The following is a 27,296-nucleotide window of genomic DNA, read 5'->3' on the forward strand; positions in this document are numbered from 1 at the left end:
TACCCTAACTGCTAACTGCTCTGTCACATGCAAACAATTTAACAGGAAAACACTCCCTACATGTCAGTAATTTTGCCCAACGCTCCTGTTCCTCCCCTTGTGATAAAGAATCCTATTTGATGCCACCTGAAAATATAAGCATTGTGCTGAACACCACAGAAGCAGCAATAATGCAATAAATCTACCCAACTTCAGACAATGTGTGGTTATCTAAGACGTAACATGGAAGGTCCGATAGCTTTTATTTTACATTAAAAGTTTCTTACATTCATCTGCACAGCTGAAATCTACTGAACTGCCCTGCCTCACCCTGACACAAACTTGGTTTTAGAAAAAGTAAATTTTATTTGGAGTGAAAAAGAAGCACATGAATACCACAATATAATGTATAGAAACAAAGTCATTGTCAAAAAATCTGGAATAGGAATATGTAATCATGGGTTATTGCCAAAAAATCAGATTTTTTTGTATTAAATCATAGCAGTTATAAATGAAAATCATTCTAGATTGTTTTACAACACTAATAAACCAAAATATGTCAATGTCATAAGGCGAATACTTGTTTTCCCTACATCTAAGGCAAATACATGGAATATTCTTTGTTATTTCTAAAGCATCTTCAATTTATAATTATAAAATTGTTTGTGCTTTGTTAGCCCTCCAGAGAAAGATCTTCTATTGGTTTTGTAAAAAGGAATTTAAAAGGGCATCCACACGTTAGACTTCTCACAAATAAAAGCGTAGTTTGCTGAAACTACAACCACCTAACTATAAGTATGTAACAGTTTCCTGAACCATGCACTTTGGAAGTAGAGAAGTACAGGGATTTTAAAATTAAAAAATAATTAAAAAAAAGAAGTAACGTTATAAAACATTTAACTCAATATCAAAACTGTTCTTTAATAATCGCAAATGAACTTTTTACAATATCAATTTTCTAACTTTCTGGGCACACTTTGCAGTAAACATTTGAGTGTCCTCTGTGAGTTACAAAGAGTAAGTTTCCTGTGCTATACAGTTAAAAAAAGCTGGACATTCTTAACAACTTGGCATCACACCTTTTTTTTTTTTTTAAAAAAAAAAAAAACAGATCACACAATAATTTAGACAGCATTTATAGCATTACAAAATCAGAATCCCTCTCTTTAATCACTCACAAGAGCAGCCATAAGGAATACAACAGCTTTAGGAATACAAATAATGAGGATGTAAAACTATCTGTGCAAAACTGCATTATTTTACTGTCTAAAATTTCAGGGAAGTAACACCGCCAAAAGCAGAGAGAGGATAACAAAAGACAAACAGTCATGAAAATAATGACACCTTAGATTTTCAAACAGGAATTACATTACGAAGTAAATATTAGGTATAGAAAAAAATCTGATGGCACCTTGAACAACAAATGACAACAAATGTCCTTGAATTTGCAGCTGAATAAGAACAGACACGGTTTCATGTTGAAGTCTCTTTCAGGAATAGCAATTGATTTAGGGGCATCAACTCTAGCATTTCTTTCCATGCAAAAAAAAAAAAAATCTATCTTTCCAACATCTTTGCTTTGCGGGCTACCAATGCATTTAAGAATGAGCAGTCTTTTGAGGAGTGTGCTTTCTTCCATGCATCTGAAATCTTTAAAACAGCTGGATCATTGATTCCCTGGATTTCCCTACTCCAATCCATTTAACTGCAGGAGAGAAAAGCAAACTCGTATTATACATAATACAAAGCAAGATCAGACTTTATCTTAAGGTAAGATACAAACTCAGGATCTTAAATACTTAAGAAAATAAACACTATAGTCTATGAAGAAATATATTATACTATTAGTAGGTTAAGAAACGATAATTTTGTCTACTCTTCTTAAAGAAAGAATTCATAGGTAACTTAGAACAGTCAGTCTTCAGGCTCACATTAAAAAAAAAAAAAAAAACAGAACATTGACATCATAGGAAAAAAGACACAAACTGACAAAGAAGTAAAGGTCTGCCTCATCTCATTCTCCCAGCTTTGGATGGATCACAAGAACAGGTTTATTAGGAAACTTAAGAACAATGAGCAATTGTTAGCTTAGGACCTTTTCTTTTATATATTTAACATCACATAAGCATACCAGTGGTCTCACTGACTTTTATAATGGCAGCAGAACTAAACCCCTACTACACCCAACCTAAAGAACAGCTTCTTAAGCAATCTCTAAAAGTCTCAGTTGAAAAAGAGCTACAGTGTAAGCCAAGGAAAGGATGCGTATTAAAATAATTCAACAGCCAAATCGATAAATAAAAAGAAGTAAAATGGTAATTAAAAGTATCATCAGGTACATCAGACTAACTGTAGATACAAACCAATTTTCGATATTTTGCATGTTCAAGGCAGAGTGCATGAGAGAGAAGTTTTATGTAGCTGAAAAAAAATAAATCTGCTTTACTTACCAGGAACCCCCAATTCCCTTTCTATAAAGCGAACATAGTTTTGTGCATTTACAGGCAGCTCATCGAATGTCCTTGCATTTGATATGTCTGTACCCCATCCTGGGAGTGTCTCATACCGAACCTCTACTTTATTTAAGACTTCCTGGTTGGCTGAAAATCAAACAGAAACACGATATATCCACAAAGTTTATGTATTTTCTACCACTAAACATAGCTATAAGCTTTTTGTTTTTTTCTTATATGAAGAGACCTTCTCAGAAGACAATACCAGCACCAGAGGTGCTAACTTGTACCTTTTTCTTAATATAAGTGGAGAAAATAAGCCCAAGCAACTGTGAGTACTCTTCAGGAAGTTTAATTCTTTACAATGTTGATTCTTCTTGCTGTACAAATACAAAGATCCAACCCTCCCTTTGTGAAGGAATTTGGATGATGTGAAAACAAAATTATGTAACAGCTGGTTAAGTACTAGACAGTTAAAATACGTTTTACCATTGCATAGGAGTGTTCTTTTTATTAAACAGAGTCATAGCATGTCAAGAGCACATAGTTTTATGTATAAACAGTACATGCTGTCATGCCCACAGAGCCTTTGCCCCAAAACTCTACATTAGGCTCCTGTTTGTCTGCAGCCAGCTAAGCTCTTAAGGGCCTCAGCTACAGAATACTGCAAGGAAGGCAGTTTGCCAACATGGTATGTATTACCAGCCTTCATCCTACAGCAGAGCCTGAAGCATTTACGTTGATCAGACATAAAATGAGTATCATCCTGTATTAAAGACAGCTTTTTTGTGCCTACCATGACAGTCAACAGTGTCAGATTTTGTCTACCAGGTCAGCTCTGTGACCTGAAGGTGGAATGACACGTGATGTACGAACAGTAGCTGTTCCAGTTACTTCTCAGAATAGAAGCAATGACTCGTTTCCATTTTGCCCTTTATTTAATAACCTGCTATAATGATGTCCATCAATTCTGAATCCTGTGATGATCTCAAGCACTGGAAAAATACATTGTTCTGGAATCGAATCATTCCATTAATTTTCTGAACATTAATCTTGGAATGACATTGGGCAGCAAAACAAAAGCCTTAAACACAAAGACAGGAAAAATATATCAACAAGAAATGGAGGCTACTGGGCATTCTCGCCTTCCTGAAGACAACAGTGTTTTACCAACAGCATTGTAATTACTGTTACGTAGGCTCCATGTCTCAGATACCTGATCAAGTCACTACTGCAAAGACAGAAGACATCCAGTCCACCTGGGAAGGTGTTTGAGGTGCAAAAGGCACAATGAAGGTTCACACGGAGAATCATAGCTAATCCTGCCAAGTGTGTGCTTAGCCAACAAGCTCAGACTCAGCACATCGAACTATCTGTCCTGGTGTAGGTAAGAGCTCAACAGTAGGGATGTCGTAAACACAGCCCTTATGAGCTAGGCATTTTGAGTACCAGTGGAAGAGGGCTATATTCTACTGACTTTGGAGCCAATAGTGAAGAAGTGCACAGTTTTTGGACCAAGGTGTTTAAAGGTTAAGGCACATGATTCTGAACCAATACTTGCTGCAGTATGGTCAGCCCTGACAAGCAGGCAGGAATACTAAAGATGTTGGGTTGCAGAAGCCAAGAACAAGCACTTCCTTTTATGTCACGAGTAGTAACAATTGAGCTGCTGTCTGCTGATCACATAAATTTTAAGATAGCTATATTCAGAGTGCAAAACCACAAACTAACTTCCAGGCATTGCAGATGATCCAGAATAAGATGTCAGTCTTCCTCCAAGGAACAAAGAGTGACCAAACACCTAACCTTGAAAGTCTACAGACAGTTTGCCCTCTGATGATGATAACTGGGAGAAAGCTGAAAGCACTCAGAACTGAGTAGTCTAACCTTGCCTACAGACTTCCACTACTCTTTGTTCAATTCCTTACTTCCCCAAAAGAAATGAAGACGTGATAAATTTGATGTTTCACGTGATTCTCTCATCTTGCTCCAGCAGGTGTGTTAACAGAAGATGTGTGGTAAAGATGAGACATGAAGTGAGCTCAGTGCAGGAACAGATACAGTAACCATCTAGATTGCTCTGATCTCTTCCCTGAGGGGATTTATCTTTCAGGCTCTCTGAAACATTGCTTATTAACAGCTGAATTGGATAATGGAGAGCGCAGATATAATGACATCTGGTAGTCTGGTACTAGAATTTAGAGAAAGAGTGGTGTGATATTACTTCCAACTCAAAAAGAATAGCTGGAATTTGGGATCTCAGCTTACAAGACTTCCAGAAACCAGTTACGTAGGTCAAACCAAAAGATCCATCTACTGCAGTGTCCTGGCTCTGTAAACAACAGTAAACGCCCAGGAAGAGAGCACAAGGAAAAAAAAAAAGCAGACATGAAGTAAAGTTTCTCAGAAATACTCTTGCAACCTTCTAAGAACCTGTGGTTTCAGTCTCCTGAACAAGAGGTTGTATCTGTGCCGAGATCAACCAATGCCTTGTACAGGAGCAGGACTAGACTATGGCTTTCACATCGCTCTTAATCTGGATGATCTTTGAGATGGTAGGAACTTCCATCTTTCTTCCATAAGCTCATGGGAATGAAGTGGCCAGCTCCAAAGCAAAACACTAGAGCCTCAGTGTTACCACCTGAGGTGAGCCGTAAATTTACAAAGCATGTTTAGTTCTTTCTTACCAGATTAGCAAGTGTCCACAGAAAACTAAGCTGAAAAACTGAGCAAGATTCCTATGATTCTCAGATGCAGCAGGAAAAAGGAACAATATATGAAATATGGCATGATTTTCCTGAGATGCTGGGTACTCTGTGTGCTTCTAATTTAGAGACAGTTATTTCACAAGAAGGGTAAGTCAATAACATCTCCAAGAAAGTGGGAGGTAGGGAAGAACAGAGAGAGAAATAGCCTGCCAGTGAAAAGGTTCCCAGTCTAGAATTCTTCTAAATTAAATTCAAATAGTTAAAGTGGCAAGGTAAGAAATAAACCCCTCTCTGAGAGCCTGCAGAACAAAGGGTAAAGAAAGTTTCATTTTGCTTTTTTTTTTTTTTTAATGACTGGGCAGGAATAACAAGCAACCCTCAGGTTAGATGACAGAGCTACCACCCAAGTACTTGCTGAGTAGTCCTCAGTTCAAACATGCATTGTCCATTACATTCAAAGGGTATTTAAAGTGTACAGATGTCCTTAGTATTCTGAAAAGAATATCAATCAAGCAATACTTGAGTTTTACAAGTAGAAAAGCATTCCCTGGTTTAGTGTAAGATGTGCAGTAAACTTCCTGAATAACAGTGCATGCCACAATGCTCAATATGCATTCACACTGTAGCTGACACTAGCTCAAAGATACTGGAGGGCTAACCAATTAGAGAATTTCCCCCAAGCACATGGAAAAAGAGTTACAAATTTTCCCCAGTAGACATGTTAATTTCAAGGACTACTGACAGATCACACTTAGACCTTTGTGAATCACATCTGAATCCTCCATAAACCCTGATGTGAGTTGCATTTGATTACTACATTTGGTATCACCTGCAAAAAAAATTCTCTGCTGATGCTATCATATAAAACATTATAACCTGTGACCAGCCTCAAACCCTGATGTAGTAATGAAAATATGTCTATGCGCACATCAGAAAAACCAATCCTTGGTACTCGTTGATGTTCTTTTTCCTGGAGTATCTCTACAACAAACTGAAAAAGATGTGTTACCCATGAAAACGGTACTTTGAATACTTCAACTGCATTTTACTTAAATGCATTTGACTTATTCTCGTATCAGATAACAATTTTAAATTTTGGTGAAGTGCAAAATAAGTAGTCTTACCAGGAAAATGAGGTATGATTTCACCATCTAGTTTGTATGCAACACCAACTTTGATTTCTGAAAATATATCCAAGATATCCAATTTGGTAAGAGCCAATCTATAAAGAAACATTACTCCGTTTAAACATGTTTTTAACAACTCTCAACTTTGATCATATTTTAAAGATACAGGAAAAAATGGATTCCGCACTTTGCATACACTACAATTAATCATCTTTCCTTAGAAAAATGGCCTCTGACACTATTCCATTTATTTTGTGACTTAAAAAAAAAAAAACAGCTTTTTTGTTGCGTGCTTAGATCTGATACTAGAAAAGGGCAAAAATCATTAAGTATTCTTCAATTAAAATAATTGGTCTATAGTTTTAAGTGGTAGAATTTTAACTGGACAGAGTGCTGCCAAGATACTTTATGCCCATTCATTTGACATGGTTACACAGCACGATGCCTGTTGCTGTCTGTTCTTGTCCTTTGCCAAATGTTTCTGTCCTTATAGTGAAGACAACAAAATAAGAAAGTACTGGCTCTGTAAATATCCAGTTTCATAACCAAAGCGTATTATTTTAAATGCAAAGCACAAGGGACAAGAAAAGCAAGACAACTTAAGTAAAGGATGTGTTTAAACAAGTTGATCTACTAGAATTTCATACCAATTTTGTTTCACATCCCCATTTTTCATTTTAATGAAAATCCCAAGTTGTATACATGTTTTCTACACTTACACATACTGCTAAATATACCAACAGGTTCCATCTCTCTTTCCTTGAAAATAAACCACAAACCCCACAAACTATAATACGTTTTAAGGCCCTTGTGATGCATTTGATTTGGTTTGGTGGGATGGCAAAGAGAATAGCACAGCTTGAAGCATCAAATACTATGAGATGTAAGCATTTCTACAATAGGAAAAAAAAGGATATGAAGACATATACAAAAACATTAACTTCCAAGAAAAGGGATAATTAATTTATGAAAATATCAAAACAATAAATCAGTACTAAATCTGTTGCTCACTACCACATGTACAATTTAATCTGTAGCATATCATGATTTTATGTCAAGTTGCTAACAAAGCTGAGAAAACTTACGCAGTAAATCCATTAATCATGTAGGCATATCGGAGCAGCACAAGGTCCAGCCAGCCACATCTTCTCTTTCTACCAGTGGTAACACCATACTCTTTACCTCGTATTTGCAGCAATTCTCCAGTTTCCTAGCAAAGAGTAGTACTATTACGTGAGCCTTTTTTCATTTGCAGTAAGTATACATCATGTATTTTAACACCATTTTACAATACTGTAAAGTACCTTAAAACTTCTTCCCCCCATTTTATTTATTTATTTATTTTTTACAACATTGTCTATAGAGATGAGAACAGAAAAAGTTCCATTTCCAGTTCAAGAGAACGCTACTTGAGCAACTCTCTGAAAATTTGTTCCTGCTTTAGCCTTCTATTCCACAAGGAGATCTGAGAAGCTGACAATCAGATTTGGCAGTCCTGTAAGGTCAGTTTAGAATGACAGAATCATTGTATAGTTTGGGTTGGAAGGGACCTTAAGGATCACCCAATTCCAACCCCTGCCATGGGCAGGGACACCTCCCACCACACCACGCTGCCCAAAGCCCCATCCAGCCTGGCCTTGAGCACCTCCAGGGATGGGGCATCCACAGCTTCACTGGGCAACATGTTCCTGTGACTCACCACCCTCCAAGTGAAAAAACTTTGCAGACTTTGGACTCCTTCATTAACATTCTCAAAAAACAGCTCTGAACACTTTCTGCCATGTCCAACATATCTTTGTTCAGTTTCTGGAGTTTTTTGCAATTCAGACTATTCTTAATATTCTACCACAAACAACATGGAAATCACTTTACTTGCTGGTGAAGACACATGCAGGAATCCTAGCCACAATAACAATCAACAGGAATAAACAAATAATAGAACTGGAGGGATGAAATATCCTAACACACTGTCTTCTATTCACACTTAACCAGCAATACTGATTTAACATAAGACACACACTGAGTTATTTCACCCAGCTACAGATCACATCTAGCGCAGTTAGTGCTCACATTATTTTGTTCTGTAGGAAAGGCACCGATTCCAACTCTAGTTGTGTATGCTTTCACAACTCCATACACTTCCCCGACGTTCTGTGGTGGCATGCCCAGACCCGTGCAAACACCACCAACTGTGCAGTTCGATGAAGTCACGAAAGGATACGTGCCTATTTAGAAATAAAATGGGGGGAGGGGATGCGTTAAAATCACTGTTTAAAAACAGTTTTTAAAACTACTAAAAAAATCTAACCTGGTAAGGATCACTACTAAATTGCACTTACCTAGATTTTGTAACACTAAAAACCAAAACCAACTACACAATAATTGTATTTTGAGGTCACAGATTTAATAAGCTCTTACGTACAATGTCTGATCCTTCTTTACTAAAACAATAGAAATCTTACCACTTCACCTGCAAAATTTGATGATGTAACAATTCCAAATGACCATACCAGTCAAGAATTGGAATGAGACACCAGGAAACCATACCTCATATTATACAAAATACATTCACTGACAGAACAATATAAGAATTTGGAAGGACACCCTTAAGGAAATTATATTAGGAAATTAGAAAATATGGATTTACCATTTCCTATTTTCGAAGGAAAAATAATGAGTTACACAAACTGGTCAATACGATATAACAGTAAGAAATCACAAAGAAATGTAAATGCAGAAGTTTGGAAAATGTAGAATTTTGCTTACCAAATTACTTGAAAAAATTGATTGCCACAACTAACGTTCAAAAAAAATTAACAAAAGACACGTGAAAAAAAAAAAATACAAACCAAACAAAAAAAGCATGGCACAACTCCTACAATATAACCCAGTTCACTAATGATGAGAGTTTGTCTCTGGTTAAATATTCAGCCGTCACTTAAAGAGCAGCCTGGACATCAAAGATAGCTAAACTTCCTGTAAAATCTTCAGTTTTGCACCACTTTTTTTTTTTTTTGTTAAACATTGGAAGACGAAACAGTATGCTCATCTTTAGTCGATTTGAATCATGAACAAATGTTTCAGCCACACAGTAACTACAAGAGAGAGTTTTCTACCTTGTGCTTCATGTTTTTATTTTTTGGTCTAAGAGTCAAGAGATCGGTAAAAGAGTGACAGCCAAGGCAAAAATACAGCAGTACAGAAAATGGAAGCAGTTAAAGACTGTTAAGTGAGGCTTTGCAGACTTGGCAAAGTTATCTGTGGCTTTTTTGCTTAACTCAAATCTCTAGAGAAAGACACAGGTTTACCTGTGTAACATGTTACATATGTAAGTGCTGTTTGCAAGCACTAATTAAGTCTTCATCTTTTTTTGTGACAGCACAGCTGAGGTTCTCTTTAGTAGCAGGTAGTATAGCTAAGGGATGTCACAAATGCAGTCAATGAGGCAGCTCTTTCTTATTCTCAGCTTCCCTCAAGGTGAACTGACAGTGGTTTACCCTCATTCACTATTTAAAAAGACAGAAAACTAGATGCACAGTCAGGGAGATGTGTGGAAGCCTCACTACATGCTCCAGAGAAGCAACATGGAATGCAAGACTTAACCATCTTCAGTGCCCACAGACACACACACACTAATAAAATTTACTTCTGTATCAGAACAGAAGCTGTATGTATCTGTGCAACAAGGCACAGAAAATAGCCTCTTTCAGAACACTGAATCAAATTTGGTATTGTCAAATCTTTTGAGCAGGACTTGCCTGTTGTCACCTAAGTGTCCAACCAGCTGACAGTATCTACCTAAAGGAGAACAGAGATTCTCCTATCAATCTGTTTCTCACAGCACGGGCAGGAAAAAAAAAATAAATCTAAGTGACACAGAGATCTGTCAATATTACAGACATACCTGATGAGTTTCAGACATGATCTGCATTTCCTGTGCTTATATGAAAGCCAAAATTCTTAATACTTAAAAAACCAACACCCAAACCCTAGAGTTTATTGCAAATACCAGTTTTGTATCAAACACTTCCCTGTAAAAGCCTATTCAAAGACTTCTTTCTTCTGACTTGCTAAAACTTTCTTCCAGCATTCAGATTATCATGGGAAGACTGTGCTTACATTTACAAGGGATATTCTTAGATAAATCTTCCTCTTAAAGTAAAAAAGATTTTCAAGCTTGTTTTGTTTGAAAGTGCCCAGCATCAGAACTCCAATCAGCTGAACACAGAGCCCATGCCAATTTCATATTCGTTTGACAGTATTATTTACAGGCTTTTATCTCAGGCATAAGCATCTTTGTAAAAAGAAAAATGATGCAGCTGCATGCTAGTGAGACTGAAGAAAAATGTCACAAAATGCAGCAGCCTATCATATAGTTTGCTTTATGCCTACATAAAGGTAGAATAATGTCTGTCCTTACAATATGGTAAGGAATACAGTAATCTCACAATACAAAAGGTGTTTCTATCAAGAAGCTTCTCACTTTATTAGCAAAATTACAGTGTTAGTTACCACTTATAATTTCAAATTGTTTGGGATAACCTTTTCATTCTTACCTCAGTAACAATCCAGATTCCTGGTTCATTCTTTGTGTTGTAAATCAGTGAAACATTGTTAAACAGAGAGTTGAAAAATGCAGTATGACTCTTCAAAAGTCAGTATTTTGTGCATATACTTTGCCTCTCTGCTATGGAGTATTAAAAAGCTTTCCACCTTCCTTAAATGTTTTCCCAAGATCTATACAACTGCAAGCTACTCCATGTGAAACATATATGCTGAAGTAATAGTTACGCTCTATTTAAGAAGAGAAGTTTAATCACCTAATCCTTCCTGTCATTGAAAAGATTGATGTTGGGAGAATCTTAAGCTTTTTTAAAGTATGGAGTTAAAAACATTGCTTTCTCCTGTAATTAATTTGCTAACCATAGACAGAACTGTTCTTCCAGAATAGAAAACAATTATTCCATTAGAACAGCTATGCACAGAAGAGCTTATATTGAATTCTTTCACAAGATAAATATATAGCAACCTGTTTCTCATTAAGGCTATACCTACCAAAATCTATGTCCAACAGTGCTGCATTTGCACCTTCTACTAAGATCTTCTTTGGTGGTCCATGTAAAGCTTCATACATGAAATAGACACCATCTCTTACCATTGGTTTTATTTTTTCCATGTAGGCCTAAATAACAAAAGAGTAGCTTAGCTTATAGTACAATTTCATTATAGTAATGCTAGCTCAGAGTGCGAGTGCTCGTATTTACGCTATTAATCCTTTTCAAAAGTAAAAGCAAATGTAAAGAAATGCCATAATACATGATCAAGGGAAGGAAGAACATCATACTCAGATTTACATAATACATACCTAACAGAAACTGATTTAGGTCTACATATTGATAGAAATACTTCAGTTCAGCATGTGTAACAGATACCACTTAAGGTGAACCAAGCAGAAGTTCGAAGAACTCCCACTACTCCATTCTAGAATTGGCAAACTAAGTAAAGCAGCAATTAAAGATATGAGAAGTATGATTTTTTTGGCCTGATTTTCTAAAAGAATTAGAAATGTATAACCGTGCATGCCCTCCTCTGTGCCACACATACTCCACTTTTTTTTTTTTAACCCATTTGTCAAATTTGATTGAGGTTTTCTAAGGGGTAAAGAAGAAGTCTCAGACAACTAGACTTCTATAAAACAAAAAAGATAATAAAAAATAAAGGCTGAATAAGGGTAAGATAAATAAGAATGCAGCTATACTGTGAAATTGTACTGCTAGGCATAAGGGAATCAACACTAGAGAGAACTCTCATAAGCGTAATCCAGTTGCTGGGGGCTGAGGGATCAAATTAAATTTCATATTTAACCACAAGAATAGTTTGCTGGCAATCAGGCTTCATTACTTCTGCTGCTATCAACTTACAGTCCAACAACATGCAAAAAAAAAAAAATGTTTTTTCCTTAAGGCTTTATCGCATAGAATAGTAATTTACTTCAGTGCTTAAGTTTCTAACACGAGGAAATCATATTCTGCATTACAATGAAGACATGCCTTCCCCAGCTATAGTCTTGATGCTTTTGTTGTTTGTTTTTTCTAGCCAGTAAGTCAGAAATAATTCTCTGTAAGATCTTTTCTTAAAGTCTACAGTAGTTTTCTTGTAACCAAGTTTTTAAACGCTGCATAAAGAGGAAAAGGTGTTTTTAAGGATACTAGCAGACTTGATACATATCAATTTACCAGTATTAAGTTCCCACTCTTCACAGAAGTATGAGAGTCAATCACCTAGAGATTTACATATCAGTAACTCTAAACAGTGATTACATCATTTAAAAGACAGAAGCAGGCTTACCTTGAGCTTTTTCAATTCCCCTTCAATATCTATCTCTAAGGTAGGATATATCGCTTTGTATTGATTGGCTAACACTTTGAACCTGGAAGACAAAAATACATTAAGGTTTGTTTTATTTGTTTTCTTTCTCTCACCTCCACCAACCTTGCAATCTACTGATAATGTATTTACAGTTACTTGGCAATTAAATAATTTTAAGCAGACTGAGAAACCAAAAAAAATAACAGCAACCAGCTGTAACCGTTTCCACGGGGACACACCCAGATATTGAAAACTATTATCGAAACTTGCATTAAAGGACAAAAATTACCTTTCAGAAAACTCATCAAAATCAGAGACAAGATCACACATCCTGAGGCCGCTTCGTGCTGCTTTTGAAGAATATACTGGACCAATTCCTTTTTTGGTAGTTCCCAAACTTTAAGAAGATAATAACAGGAGTTATTATTGATATACAACTACGGTGTTTTTTTTCTTTAAAGCTAATACATTCTTCCATGAAGTGAAATGCCGTTATTGCAAACCTTGTTTTAAACATTCAAATACATGATTCTTTTGGTACATAGTTTAGTTTCAGAACATCACTGTTTATAGACATAAATATATTCATCTTCCACATACTTCTGTTTTTAGACCAGTAACTTTTTAATACTTCAATGAATCTTATTTGCTTATTTGAACACAAATCCCAACTTTTCTACTTAAGAACCTGAATGCTAGAACAATACCCTTCAATATTATGAACTGAAACTAACCATACACCTTCCTAAAAACACATTTAATGAAGAGCTGAAAAAAATACAACCAGCATGGATTTCAAATTTGTGAGAAATATTTCATTTAATAGTAAAAGCTTCCAATGGAGCCAGAAAACCAAATACTGCCAAGTATCAAAGTAACACTGATGCCCAAAACACTGTACATACAAAACAGTTGAATAGATTTTCCCTGTAGCTGATTCTGAAAACCGAGATCATTGTTCTCACTCTTACCTAACAATACTTCCTGAAGAACCTATAGCTTAAAACCTAAAGCAATCCTTTCTAGCTTAAGTCAGCAACATCCTAACAGTTTGCCTGCACTGACTTTAAGCCAGTCAAGTACAGGTAGACCTGAACTTGCTCAGAAGAATGACACCATATTTAACAAAGCTGGTTAGCTTAATGTGAGCAACAGTTTCATATCAATCAAATGATAATCTGAAAGACTGCGAAGTAACTCCTTTGCCGTGTACCATTACCAGGACTAGAGCTAATACTTTTTAATATATTTTAGTTCTTACTGTTGAATATTAAATGGGTCTTTTCAGCTGATACTGGTAGAGCAAGAATGTCAAGCTTAAATTTGATTTCTTTAAATTGTCTTGAAAGTATCATACCATAACTCAATTCAAGAGGGATTCTATTTCAAATAGAAGATACAGGCTAATCCCAAGGTCATATCTAAACTTCATATTAGAACATATCAGTCGATATGCAAGGGAACTGAAATACAGTTCATGATCAGTACTTAAAGTAATTTTAACCAGACCATAACAAGTTTGGAGTAGATTCAAAACAATAATCTTGGAAAAGGTAAAACAAATGTTCCAATTAGACTGATGGCAGGGTGTGGTATGTTTGTCAGTCTGAAACGAAAGCATGGTAACCAACCTCCTGTAATACAGTATCATGTAACCAAACCAGGAGGTTGTGGCTTAAATAATTGACTCTAGCCTCCATCCCTATTCATACTCTTCCCAGGTAATTTTTTTAAGAGGCTTTAGCTTCCATTTATTAGGACATGCCAATTCATAAAAGAATTAAGTTGTCAAAAGGTTGTATTTCTGGTTGTTAGAACAGTTGTATAAGCATAATATACTTCTGTATTAGATTACCGTTTTCTATAACCTTTCTGCAAGGGAAGCTATAGAACCCTCACTTGTGATTGGCTTTGAGCTACATTTGAACAGATGAAAGTACTCAGTTAAAAATTAACTTACTCTTTGTAACGATCAGCTTTGAAGTGTTAGATACTAAACATACAAAACAAGTTTAATATAAAATGCAATACAGAGTCAAATCTACACTTAGACATACTAGCAAGCTATTTCAAGTGTTTTTTCCTCCCCTCACACTACCAGGAGTCTTTCGATAATCAGTTTCTGACATCTCATGCTTCGCCAATCCTCAGTAGTACTTCCTCCTAAATACTAAGGCTATCTAAGTCACTGTAGTGGGGGAAGTAAATAGATTAATGCTTTTAATCCACCGGCAGTTTTAACAAGCTTGAGAACTGTATGATCGTCGCAGAACATCAGGATCATAATAATCCCTACAGAAAGAATATATACAGCACTTTTAAGAGGGTCTTAAATTTCTTAGCTTTGAATGTAACTTTCTGGTGGAGCAGGGTTCTTTAGATCAGATGAAAGCAGGAATTTTTTAATTGGGCTTTCCCTTACAATTTTGAGCGTTAACTAATGAAATAGTAGTTCCACCTTACAAGAAGCTCAGTGACTGATAGCATTTTTCAATCACAACTATTGCCACAGAGCTATTTTAGCTCACACTCCCCAAGCATTCCTCAAAGTAATGCTGATAAAACAGTACTGGCTCATTAGAAATGCACACACATATTCTACCTGTTTTCTTTTTAATTCCTAAGAGAACAGGTACCAAGACAGCTGGTACAGCACAATCAAGTGTGAAAATGACCAAATGCAAAAACAATTGACAAGTTAACATACAATAGCAACCTGCATGAAGATATGCCCAGAAAAGACACTCTTAAAGACTACTGTCATGGATGAAGACATTTTAGACTTCTCAGTAAGGAAGACTGAATTACTTTTCATCCATGATACAAAGATACTTTTGGTAAACAATTAAAACATGAAGCAGGAACCCTTTTTGTAAGGCAAATTAAGAACCAGGAACTTTTCCTTAAGGCAAGCTATCAAGCTAAAACCCTTTCATTATACAACATTTTGCTAGCCACTGGAGTACGAAAGTGGAAGTGATCCCGAACACTCCACATTACAGACTTACAGGGATAATCAATACATTTTTAAATTCAATGACAATCAATAATGGAAATCCAACTCAGCAACTCATGCTTGTACTAAGCCATCCATTAAAACTACTTACTTCTTTCCTGCTTGTTCTTGCCTTTGTTGTTCTTGGATGCCATCAGCAGCTTGGTGGAAATCAAATACTTAAAAAAAAAAAAATGTATAAGCTGACATTTTGCATGAAACAAATGGCCATCAGTAATGTTTTTTTCAAAACAATTTTAGTCCAGTTTATCAACCTGGGAAAAAACATGCACATACAGAAGAGAGGGAAATAAAATGACAAGAGCTTTTTCTCTTCTTTTATAAGATAGCCCCCCATCCCTTCCAAGTTCAGCAGTTGTGCACACACCTTCCATAGAAAAACTAAGACATTACGGTCTTCTAGTGTCCCAAAAGAATGTATGGACAAGAAGCAAAGAAAACATGTAGTTGAAAGAAATCCTGGAAAACAGGTTACGGTAAGAAGTCATACTGTTGAAATTTAAGGTGGAGACTTTAAGTAAACATTCTCATTCATTCTGAAGATTTCTTAGACCATTTTAATTTTAGCAAGGCAGCATCAATGGAAATGCATTTGGAAATAAAAGAAACTCCCACAAACGTTACCCATGGAAAGGATGCAATTGTTACCTGAAGAAAACAGAAGTCATTTTCACAAGCCCTGATTTATTTTAAGTATTACATATTATTAACAACAAAGATTATGCAAAATACTCCTTCCATTGATTCTTTGTCTACCATAAAGGCAAAAAAAATAAACGTGACAGATTCATGGCAAATATGAACAGAGGCAACACTCTGCAGTTCAACAGATACTGGCTTATTTTTCTTCAGCACTATGTCCTCAAAGTGAAGTAATTAAGCTACTCTTTACAAGGATAAGATTGAAAACTTGTAAGAAACCTACTGATTTAGAAGTGTTCATGTTTCACTAGTATGAGCGATTTTCCTCATCCTCCTTACCAAGTTATTTTTGGTATTTACTTCCACACATTCCCATAATTCAAGGACTAGATCATCCCCAGCAGCTTGAACCTATTGTTAGTTGATCATTTGTTACAGACTAATAGTTCACAGACTGAACACCCATTTTAGCCAAGGCATTTGTAATGGCAACAGACCTCCAGACCGCCCTCAAAACTTTCTAAACAGAAGCATTTTGGAAGTCCATTTATGTTGACAGGTTGAACAATTATGGGTGGCAGTCGACAACTGGTCTTTTTTTTTTTTTTTTTTTTACTCAGGACCTGTTTATCCATGAAAATTTCACAGTATTGCCATTGCAACATAATAATTACAGAACAGCTTCTCTAAACAACTTCCAAATAATTGGAATCACCTACAGTGATTCTACTCTCAAAAGCATTTTAGTAACTTAGGAACAGTTACTCAACTGTTTCAAATGCAGAGTAATTACATCAAAGTAAAAGCATATTTACTCCGAAATAACATGTTCACTGACTAACCTACTCCTGATTTCCAGATGTGGTAACACACAAACAACATAAAGAAGAAAATACATTTTTCCCCCATGTCATAAGCCTTTATCTGATAAAGACCTGAAAAGTTTGCATCTTGAGATGACTACCACAGCAGCAATAATTCTATTTCCTAATACATCCAGTTACATAACCATTATGCCACATATCTAATTTAAAGGAGGAAATTAAGTAATAAAGATGGCCTAGGAGAGATATAGCCTTTAGCACTGAAGTTCTGTTTCCGTGGTTTGGACTCTCAACATTCTACTCCATGCTCTGAACTGAAGCATTTTCTGGAACATAAGCTGGAACCAAACCTTGATTGATGAACTCCCTCTGAGAGAAGGAAAACCATTCTCTTAATTCCTACAGAGCCCTTCCCATACAGTCTCTTTTCTGAAGTACTTGGCATTTTAGTTGTTAGGGAGCTCATTAATTTGAAAGTCACACCCACTCACATGGTTTCACACCAGAAAAGTTGCTCTATTTCAGGAAAGAAAAGCAAAACTGCTTTTACACCGAAAAGGGAAATGAATCCTTCAGTGAATTAACTTCTGAACTGCTTTCTGACTGCTTCTCACATCTTACCTTCAGCTTGGAAATTGAGCCTGCTTTCCTGACTAAGGTATGCTTACAGAGGGGGATTAAGGACTCACTGGAAAACAAACCTAGGAGGGTCCTGAGTGATGGACAAGTTTTTCTAGAATTTTTAATAAGCCAAAGCAGATACAATGCCTAGCATACAGAGGCTTAGCCCGATGACATTTACACACCAACAAATGGCCAGAAAGGCTAAAACAGTCACTCTCTTACTGCCACGGAAAGTTCAGAGAACACAAAGTTAAAAAAATAATAATAAAGATCTGGGAACTTACCGATATGAGCCCTGTCAGAAATTATTAGCCTTTTTTCCCAGCCTTCTAGCCCTTAAAAGACAAAGTAAAATAATTCAAATTATGTTTTATATAGTATTTTTTTCTTCTGATATGTAAAGGAAAAACACTTTTCATGTTTAGTCTTCGATCTATTTAAAGGATGAGCAACCACATTCTGGAGAAAAAAAGTAGATTGGAATTATTAAAACTTAACATCAGCCTCTAAAACTGAGAAAGTCAGGCTTATTGTGATAAAGAACTCCAGATGATTCTACTAGTTCTTCAATTTCAGCAGCCAATTAGTAGCTTTTTACTTATGAATAATTTAGTTGATTTACCTCACTTCCAGTGGACTGCTATCAAGCATGGCCACTGTCATGACAACAAGAAACCAAAGAAAGGATTTCTATTGCATTTGTTTGCATTACCATGTGCTGTCAAAACATATGTTAAGATTGCAAGAGGTAGCATGTCTACAAACTGGTAACACACTTTTAAAAGTTGTTTTACTTATTAAGCTCACTGCTTTAAGCAACAAAGTATGTCTGCAGATAATTCATATTTAGAACATGTTCTGTTCTTAAATGGTACAGAGATTCTTTTTTCCCATCTATACTTCCCATCAGGACCCTACGTTTTTTTGATAAGGCTCCTGTCAGGAACTAGCAGGTAAATGCAGTTCTGGAAAAAGTTATCGAATGTAACCTCTGCAGAGACATTCTCTATCTAAATCTTTTGATGAAGTGTCCACAAACTACTTTAGAGTAGTAAAACTTAGTTTTCTCACCTTTTCCTTTCTTTAAATTTTTTTCAGCTTCTTCAAAGAGCCCTGGCAAATGAATTACAACACCATTTCCTGAAGAAAATCATCAGACAAAATTTAATGAATTACATTGAACATGGAAAAATAGTATTTCAACAAATTCAAAGACACTTCATGTTCTGTAAACAATGTATTTAAGTTTTTAATCTTTCAGTAAATTGCTAAGAATGAAAGTTGTAACATATCTTTAAAAGACTGACTTACACTCAAAGTATGCATCTTTAACTACCTGCATTGAACCTTTTTATTAAGCTTAATAAACTTTCAGTTTAGATCATGACAAACAGTTACAGCATTGTGGGACAGTTCAGAATGCAACTTCCTCTTCCTCATTTCTAAAATTAACTTCCCTCTTTGCACTTCACGTTAATCACCCAATTGTTCTTAAAAGCTTAGCACATTTCTAGCATCGTTATAAATGTTAGCACTCCCTCAGGCACTTTCCATCTGTAAATAGACAGTGTATTCCATGTGCAGAGTTCAGGTTGTTAACAGACTAGCAGAATTAATATGGAAAAGGCTCCATCAAAAGCAAGCACACTGTCCTACAGGAAGCAGAGATTTACCACACCGACAAATTGCTCAGAAAGACTGTTAGCTCATACAATTAACCAGTATCAGCGAGTGCCTTAAGAAGCACTTGTACATACAGTATTGAATCATCTTAAGGTCATGCCAAACACAGTAGATTTGAAGCAGCCAGTATAACAAAATACCTACTATTGTCATGAACGGACTTGCCATTTGAAATTATATGCAAATCACCTTATTTCACAGATAAAAGCATTCTAAACACCGAAATACAAACTATTTAAGACTTCTTTGTTATACTTTTCAGCATATAATCCTAATCAATCGTAATAACCTATTATAATACTCTAACCTTTCTGTCCTTCCCCTCAACACTTTCCCCCCTTTTTCTTTTAATTATAAACCTTTTCAGTGGAATCCTAAACCTGACAGATTTTTTTTCTTCTACTAAATACAACTGAACCACCAAGAGAGTTTTTAAATTCAAGTCAGACTTCAAAGCAGCTAGAACAGCAAAGTTCAGAATAGACAGGCCAAGTGATAGATGGGAGACAGATACAAAAAGATTTGTAAAAAGCTCTCTCCTGCCCACTGTACTTCTACAGGATCTAGTGTTTTCTACCTGACCTTGAGTCCAGCACATAGAACATGGCAAATGGACATTTCTTTTTCCACTGCTTTTCAGCAATAAACTTTTAGAATAAATGTAATACAGTAAGACACCAAAATAGAATAATAGCAGTATCATCTGCCACAGCTCCCCAAACCAGGAGTAGTTAACAACCCAACCTCCCCTCTGTCAGCTGGGATCTATTTCCATGCCTGTTGGCCCAGTTTCCATAGAAAGTACTAGACAGGGCCAGTTAATCCAAAACTACCCCACTGCCAAGTCACACTGTAGCAGCTGAAAGGAGGCACAATCAATAACAAATTCCCATCAGGAATGGTGTTAATGCTAATTGGAAGCACACAGTCACTACAAACTGGTCCTAATAATTCAGCGGGTATCGTTTATGAATCAAACTACTTACTGACAGATGCACTTTAGTTGCTGTGCTCTTTAGCAAAATGTCAATGAGCACTTACTCAAAAATTATCACAAAAACAGGCTGGAAATGGATAGGTCATATAGCCTTTAAGTAACCTAGAAACTAACCGGATCTGTGAAAGAGCACACAAACATACAGTTATAATGCTGTGTAGGACTTTCTATATTCACCTGCATCTTTAGAAGAAAACTTTAAGGGCTATACAACATTATTAAGAAGTTTGGTTATACAAGTAATTTGAGGAAAAGTAGGACCAGATTCCAAGAGCAAAAGGAGGTTAAGTATGTTGGTATGGAGCAACAGATAGTACAATCTAAACCTCCTTTCGGAAGGCAAATAGATCATAGATCCTGACATTGCTTAGTAATGCCACAACCCCAAACCTAATGCAGTCTCTTGAAAAGACCTTTTGACAAAATCTATATAGTGCATAAATCTTCTTGGATTCAGCATTCCTTTTACATTCCAGTGGAAAAGGAAGGAAAGATTTATGTTGCTCTAAGTACTGGTAGTCATTTAGGAGGGGTGAAGACTGAAACAGAGGAGGAATTGTGAGAATAAAAGAAATAATTTAAAAAAATCAGATGGAAGGGGAAGGGACAACGAAGATACACTGGGTAGATAGCCATCTGCATTGATACGGCAGATAAGAACAAAAACGACCTAAGACAATAAAACATCCATAATCTAAAATTCATGATTAAGTCAATATTAACAAGGTAGTAGAATTACAAGCAAAGCTCAAGCCCCTGGGAATGAGGAAAAAGTGTCTTAATCCTGTATGCCCTCAGGTATACTTTGTTATTTTAGTATGTCCAAAGTTTGTCACTACATTGCCCATTTTTGTTTCAGAGATGGACCACTTACCAATGAATGCCGTGACTTTTGGATTGATGATCCCACTTGGCAGAAGATGGAAGTCATACTCCACAGAATCCACAACAACTGTATGCCCTGCATTATTGCCTCCCTGAGGAAAAAAAAAGTATTAATAGTTCTTGATACGGAAGACAAATGAAGACACAGTACAGACGGAATAAACTCGTTCCACCTCCAACTCTGCAGCTTTCATTTTGCTGCTGATAAAAGATCTACATGAAATCTTCCTCACCCAGGCAATCTGCTCAACTTGGTTTGTCAAACTTGACAATTTTCACATGAATATTTTCATGGAGACTTTTGGATGGTATTGTGGTTCATAAAGGTACAAATGCTTTGGAGTACAATGTTTCTAGCAGTTCTCAGACAGACCCATAAACATTCTAGAATGTGCAAACATTTCTAAAAGCATTCAACAGTTTTATTTGCTTCCTATTACAATTAGGAAAATGTAAGTATTAAAAGTCAAACTGCAACCCTAGCAAAGAAAAACAAAACTCAAAAACAGTTAAACTGGGTATGTGAAACCATTAGGGAGGATGCGTGCTGCGGGTTGGCAACGTGCATGCCTCTTGTTCTGAATTTGTGGTTCTGTCTTTTGCTGATTGTTTTTCACAGAAAAGCATTCGAAGTTGACTAGTTCACTCTATACCTCCTCAGCTGGTACAAGGTATTTGTATCTGAAGTCTGCTGTTAAGGAGTGAATCTAAAGGTACCTAAGATAACCGTGGTTTTTCCAAGTTACAGGAGACCACTTGTACCAACTAGCACTCAGTGTTCCTACCTTTTTTCATTACCATGAAGCATGAGAGTATTAAGAGATTTATTAAACTGCAAAATAACATCCAAAACACAAAAGGAGCCTGTGTCCAAGTCTCAAAGAGGGTCAGGATAGGCTTATGAAACTAACAAAGATTACAAAATAGTTACCGAATATCCCCTGTTCTCATTTGCTGTGCTTTTGAAAATAAGCTTACACTCTCTTGTGACCAAATCATTTGTGCAAGACAAGGTTACACACAAAACAGTCCTGTTTGCCGTAACCACAGGAATATTTACAGGCATTTTACACAAAGTGCTTTGTTCAAGAAAAGACAATGGAAAGACGTAATATTCCAAGCCTTTTTTCAATACAAGACAAACTGAAGAAAGGCATTATATGAAAAGAAGAAAGAAATTTGAAATATTAAGCCATGGAATTATAAACCTGAAATATTTCACAGTAGTTTATCACAGAAGATCTTTTCTAAACAATGGACTCAAAAGCTATTCACTACTTCGGCAACATTCAAAAAGCATGAAAACAATACAAAAAGCCATTCATCCGACATTACAAATAACAAATATTCTTAGCCCTCAAACCTCTCTGCAAGTATATAAACACATGCTGTGAGTAAATGTTATCTCAGCGAGGTCAGCAATGAAACTTCTTACTATTTCAGCATTATTTGAGGACTTAACACCAGTCCCATCTCCTCTGGGAACAGAAGGATGCCTTACAAACTCGCACAAAGTTGAGATGAATTTGTAACATGTTACAGAGTTTTCCCAAGCAGTACCTTGAAGTGGTGAAAATTTCTGGACACGGATGGCTTTCCCTGCAAGTGATCTGACTTAACCACAGAAAGCCAAATTTTGCATTCACAACATATGAAACATATTAGTTGTATAAACAAAGCAAGTCATCCAAGGTTATTCTTTTAAGAAAATAATGAAACATTGGCCAGCCTGCTCGAGTAGGGTGTTCAGGAGGGAGACACAGAGCGTATAAATCATCAGAACATAGCTGCTGGGTTTTGGTGGTGTCCAGACTTTTCCCTTGCACTGATGAATGACGTCAAGATACACAGAGGTGTGTTGTTTCTGTGCTTGTTTAAAAATACCCTGACATAGTGGCTGACAGAATTAAAATGGTATTTTACCCTTTAAACTCTGAACTACGTGTACAGCACAGCTCATACTTCATCGAGAAGCAAGCTGGTCACCCAGGTTATATAAACTTTACCATCTTCGCTATTAGCAGCTGTGCTTTAAGGGATTTTGCTAGAAACTAAAGCAAAAAACCTCAGCACTGTGATGAACCACCACTTGACTACACTCTTAGGCCATGCTCAAGGTTTCCTAACGCTTGTTTTCAGCTTATACTCAAATTTCAGTCCCAGAATTCAGTTGTATTATGACAATGCCCGCAGCATGAAAGGATTTGATCCCAGAAGTGCTGTTGTTATCAGGTGCCTGGTAGAACAATTGCTAGGTAGGACTGTCTGGTCAGTCCACACCCTGCTTTGGGCATCATTCCATAAAACGGTTTCACTTATTTCAATTTTTTTTCATTTCAAACTGTGTATTAGGAGAACACTACAAAAGCAGCATTCAATTAATTGAGTCTTCAAAACGTTGATTTACAGGTAAGCCCTAACCTAACACAGAAGAGCAAGTGTACAGTTACACAGTTAGGAATTGTATATTAAGAGAATAATTCACACTACACTCAAAGTGAAGTACTAGTAAAGTGTGCCTGTGCTCACATTGCACACAGCCGTGATAAACATTTCTACTTACAAACACTTGAACTCAGAGTTTGAGTGGCAGGGGGGCTGTTGAGTTTTGGGTTTGGTGTGTTTAGGATTTTCCTTGGTGGAAGTTCCCCCACCCCTCACCCAGAAACTGCTGATAACACCAACATCTTCACAACTATTGCCTCTGGGATTAATTCAAGGTAGAAACTGATGAAGTCACTTCTGGCATCAGTCCTTTCCATCCCTATTTCCCTCCTCCTCCCTCACCATGCTAATCCAAAAGGGATCAGTTAGATCATTCAAGCTAACACTCCCCTGATTAAAGTATTTAAACATTAATGAAGTACTCCTAACTGGGTTTAACTAATAGTGAAAATAAATTATACTGTTTATGTCCACATAAATTTCAATACATCCCTTGCCAGAGGGAAATAAAGACACAAGTCATTTCTTGAGGTTGGCAATACTTTCTGATTAACTGTGTACAGTGTCTGTCTACCATAACTCGGTAACCTGGGTTCCCAAACTGGGAGAATTTTCTCCCAGCCACGTGAAATCTGGAACACCTACCTTGGGCCGACACAGACAGAGAGAAAGACCAGAAGGTGTTCCTGCTCTGTGTGGACCACACCACGTGCATGTGGCAGCAGCTCCTTTACCCTTCCTCCCTGCACAACAGCACGGTTCCTTCAGCTGAGCCAGGCAGAAGCACCACAGCCAGCGTACTCACCCACTGGGGCACGGCAACCCTGGCTTTAGTTACCAATAGGAAAGGGCTGAGGAGAGGAAAAAATGACTTCTTATACATGGGAGGCACAGTAAGGCACCAGCAGCACTCTGAGCATCGAACTTAACGTGGATGCTTCCCTCCCGTTCTGCAGAAAGGTGGCACTGGGAGCCCCTCTGGAAGCTGGGACGCAGGCTGTGGAAAAGGTCAGGCAGCCAAGGCACAGTTGGCTTTGCCAGAGTAAAGAAAGAATATGATGTGGATATAAAAAAAAAAAAAAAGAAGACAGAAAATAGAGAACCAAGAAGAAATAGTGTGACATACTGAGGGAACATCTAACAGAGACTGTTAGACTGTTAATATCTGTCTAGGTTACTACTAGGCTACTCAGGTAAGAATATAAGCGATCTTCTCCCTGACATCCTAATAAAGCTGAGAAGAAAGAGACTTATTTATTTATTTATCTCCATCAATGCACAGCACTGCGTATTTTTGGCATACTCTGAGGTTTCCAAAATTTGATTTTCAGAAGTCAGCAGTCTTCTTAGCACTGTACTTTAAGGAAGGCTTATGAAAAGATAAAAGCATTTAGTTCATTTGTCCTTACGTTATTTTTCCCCCTTACTCCTTTCCTTACCCTATTTTTCCCCCTCACATCTTTTAACTCACTATTTGGAACAGCTTTTCTCTTCTCCCATTACAGATTCATCGGTGCTGAAAGGATCAGCCCTTTCAGCAAGCAGCCCAAAGCTTTACCAAATTACAATGTTAAATTGCATCTCAAATAGGATTTCCTCAACTTTTCAACTGCTATGAGCATGGACTTTGCATTACAGTTTTGCCCTTTCTTAATTTTTGACTTTTCCTTGTAGTCCATACATGGTGCCACCGCTGCTCCCCAAGGCTGGCTTCAGGACTGGTTTGCAGTTTTCCAGTTGCTGCCAGCACTTCTGTGAGCAGTTCCAGCAGGAACTGCCACCAGGTGACACTGAACTTCTGTGCTGAGAATGCGGGGGAAACACGAGCTTGCTCAGAAAGAAACATGAACCTAACACCTCTTTTTTCCCCAACAACATGTTTGACCAGCTCACATAGCCGTGAAGATGAGGATCAGAGAAATAGCTCTTTAATCATAGATTTAATGTAAAAACCAAAAGCAAAACAAACAAAACCATCCTCAGCTATGAAAGCTCCTTATTAGTATTCCTTAAAAAGTATGGTTTTTAAACTTCTGTGTACATCCAGCTCAAAAGGGTGCCAATTGGATCAGAAAAGAGAAGTTTCTATTTATTTGGAGATGCAGAGCAAAAGTCATGAACAAGCACCAACCTACTCATTTCAGTGTATGGATTTAGTCTGAAGTCTTTTTAGTTTGATGCTGTTGGATGAACAATTTAAAATCCTACTGAGACCCAGCAGCCTTTTTTTTTTCCCTTTTGTGATAATATGACTATTAAATTATGCTATTATTTTAGAGTATTTTATGTCATTAAGTAGAAATGGAATAGTGAACATCAGATTAGGCTTAAGATCACTATCCAATCTATAATATTTAAGCAAAACCTGTTGTTGTAAGATAACTAATTGCGTAAGCTTTTTAAAAAGGCATTATTCCAATGTCACTAGCGCAGTATGCTTAAATCACCTGCTTGAAAAAGCTTCTGATCCCTGGCCACCAGCTGGTAATCCTGAAATATCCAAGCTATTCAGCATGGAGAACAGCTAAGTATACAGGAATCTGATGGAAAGGTGCACACTAATAGACAAATTATCACACCAGTACAGTTGGAATGACAGCAGTCACGGTCCCAAAACCCCTTATTTACCTCCCTTCCAGAAGCCTCGCTCCAAAAAAAACCAAAAAACAATTCTTCTGAAGTATTACTTTCAGAGTAGTACACTGCCCAGATAGATTTAAAAACAAAAAAAAAAAAAAGGGGGGGGGGAGAAAGAAGGGAGTGCCTCCAACCTGTTGAAGAAGATTAAGTAGCCTAAAAATCCTTCCCAGTGTAAGCACCACACCCACGAATCTACATCCAGGTATTCCACATGGATAAGCTGGTCGGTGCTATGCACCAAGCCAGACGCTGCTATGAATGTACCTCTCCTGGCCAACCCAAACAGGATCGGTCACACGTGCAGAGAGGGGGCATACGATAGCAAAGGCAGCTACATGCATTGTACATCTGGGAGCCGTTTGATAAACATGCTTAGGTAACACCCTGTTTGCACTGGTGTTGTATGCCTGGAGATACTAATTTTGAAGGGAAAGGTCATTATCTGCTAGCTGACATTCTACTGGAAACAAACCTGAGTTTTCAGTAAATCAAACAAGTGACTACTGCCAGCCAAAAACCACTTTTTAGGGACTGGAAGGCAGTACTTGCTGCAAGCAGCACACATGCATCAGTACCAGCACCATATCACGATCAAGACAGTAACACTACAAAATACACTGAGGATAAATCAACAGTATCAGAGAGGACTACATTTTAAGCACACTGACTGAACTGTATTTCTAACAGGACACCTCTGGCAATTTTAAGGTAAAGTATTTCAGCATTCCCCCTGCCTATGCAAAATGGCTTGTTTTCTCATACATTCTAGCTATAGTTTTTAAGTGTCTTAACTAGCAGTTAAAATATTTGGGGTAAAGAACTAGACAGAGTTTGGAGTAATATTGTATCCGTACCTGACTACAGCTTCATGATTTTTTCCTTACTCTGAAGACTAAAACCAACT

The 27,296-nt window shown here is 37.0% G+C and overlaps 1 protein-coding gene across 3 annotated transcripts in view; it reads right to left on the minus strand.

Moving 5' to 3' along the window:
* Window positions 1–880: 880 nt before the first annotated feature.
* Window positions 881–27,296, minus strand: part of ADSS2 (adenylosuccinate synthase 2) — a 34,089-nt gene continuing 7,673 nt past the window's right edge. For all 3 annotated transcript variants that reach the window (XM_027453850.3, XM_072035639.1, XM_005017949.6), the window contains exons 2-13: window positions 21,297–21,399; window positions 18,814–18,882; window positions 18,027–18,077; window positions 15,744–15,810; window positions 12,926–13,033; window positions 12,616–12,697; window positions 11,323–11,449; window positions 8,338–8,492; window positions 7,353–7,477; window positions 6,265–6,362; window positions 2,430–2,579; window positions 881–1,684 (exon numbers count right to left, since the gene is read on the minus strand). In XM_027453850.3, coding sequence (XP_027309651.3) covers window positions 1,632–1,684; window positions 2,430–2,579; window positions 6,265–6,362; window positions 7,353–7,477; window positions 8,338–8,492; window positions 11,323–11,449; window positions 12,616–12,697; window positions 12,926–13,033; window positions 15,744–15,810; window positions 18,027–18,077; window positions 18,814–18,882; window positions 21,297–21,399 — 1,188 coding nt within the window. In that variant the 3' untranslated portion in view covers window positions 881–1,631. The remainder of the gene's footprint in view (window positions 1,685–2,429; window positions 2,580–6,264; window positions 6,363–7,352; window positions 7,478–8,337; window positions 8,493–11,322; window positions 11,450–12,615; window positions 12,698–12,925; window positions 13,034–15,743; window positions 15,811–18,026; window positions 18,078–18,813; window positions 18,883–21,296; window positions 21,400–27,296) is intronic.

Source organism: Anas platyrhynchos, chromosome 3, assembly GCF_047663525.1.
Source record: "Anas platyrhynchos isolate ZD024472 breed Pekin duck chromosome 3, IASCAAS_PekinDuck_T2T, whole genome shotgun sequence".
NCBI classification, from domain to species: domain Eukaryota; kingdom Metazoa; phylum Chordata; class Aves; order Anseriformes; family Anatidae; genus Anas; species Anas platyrhynchos.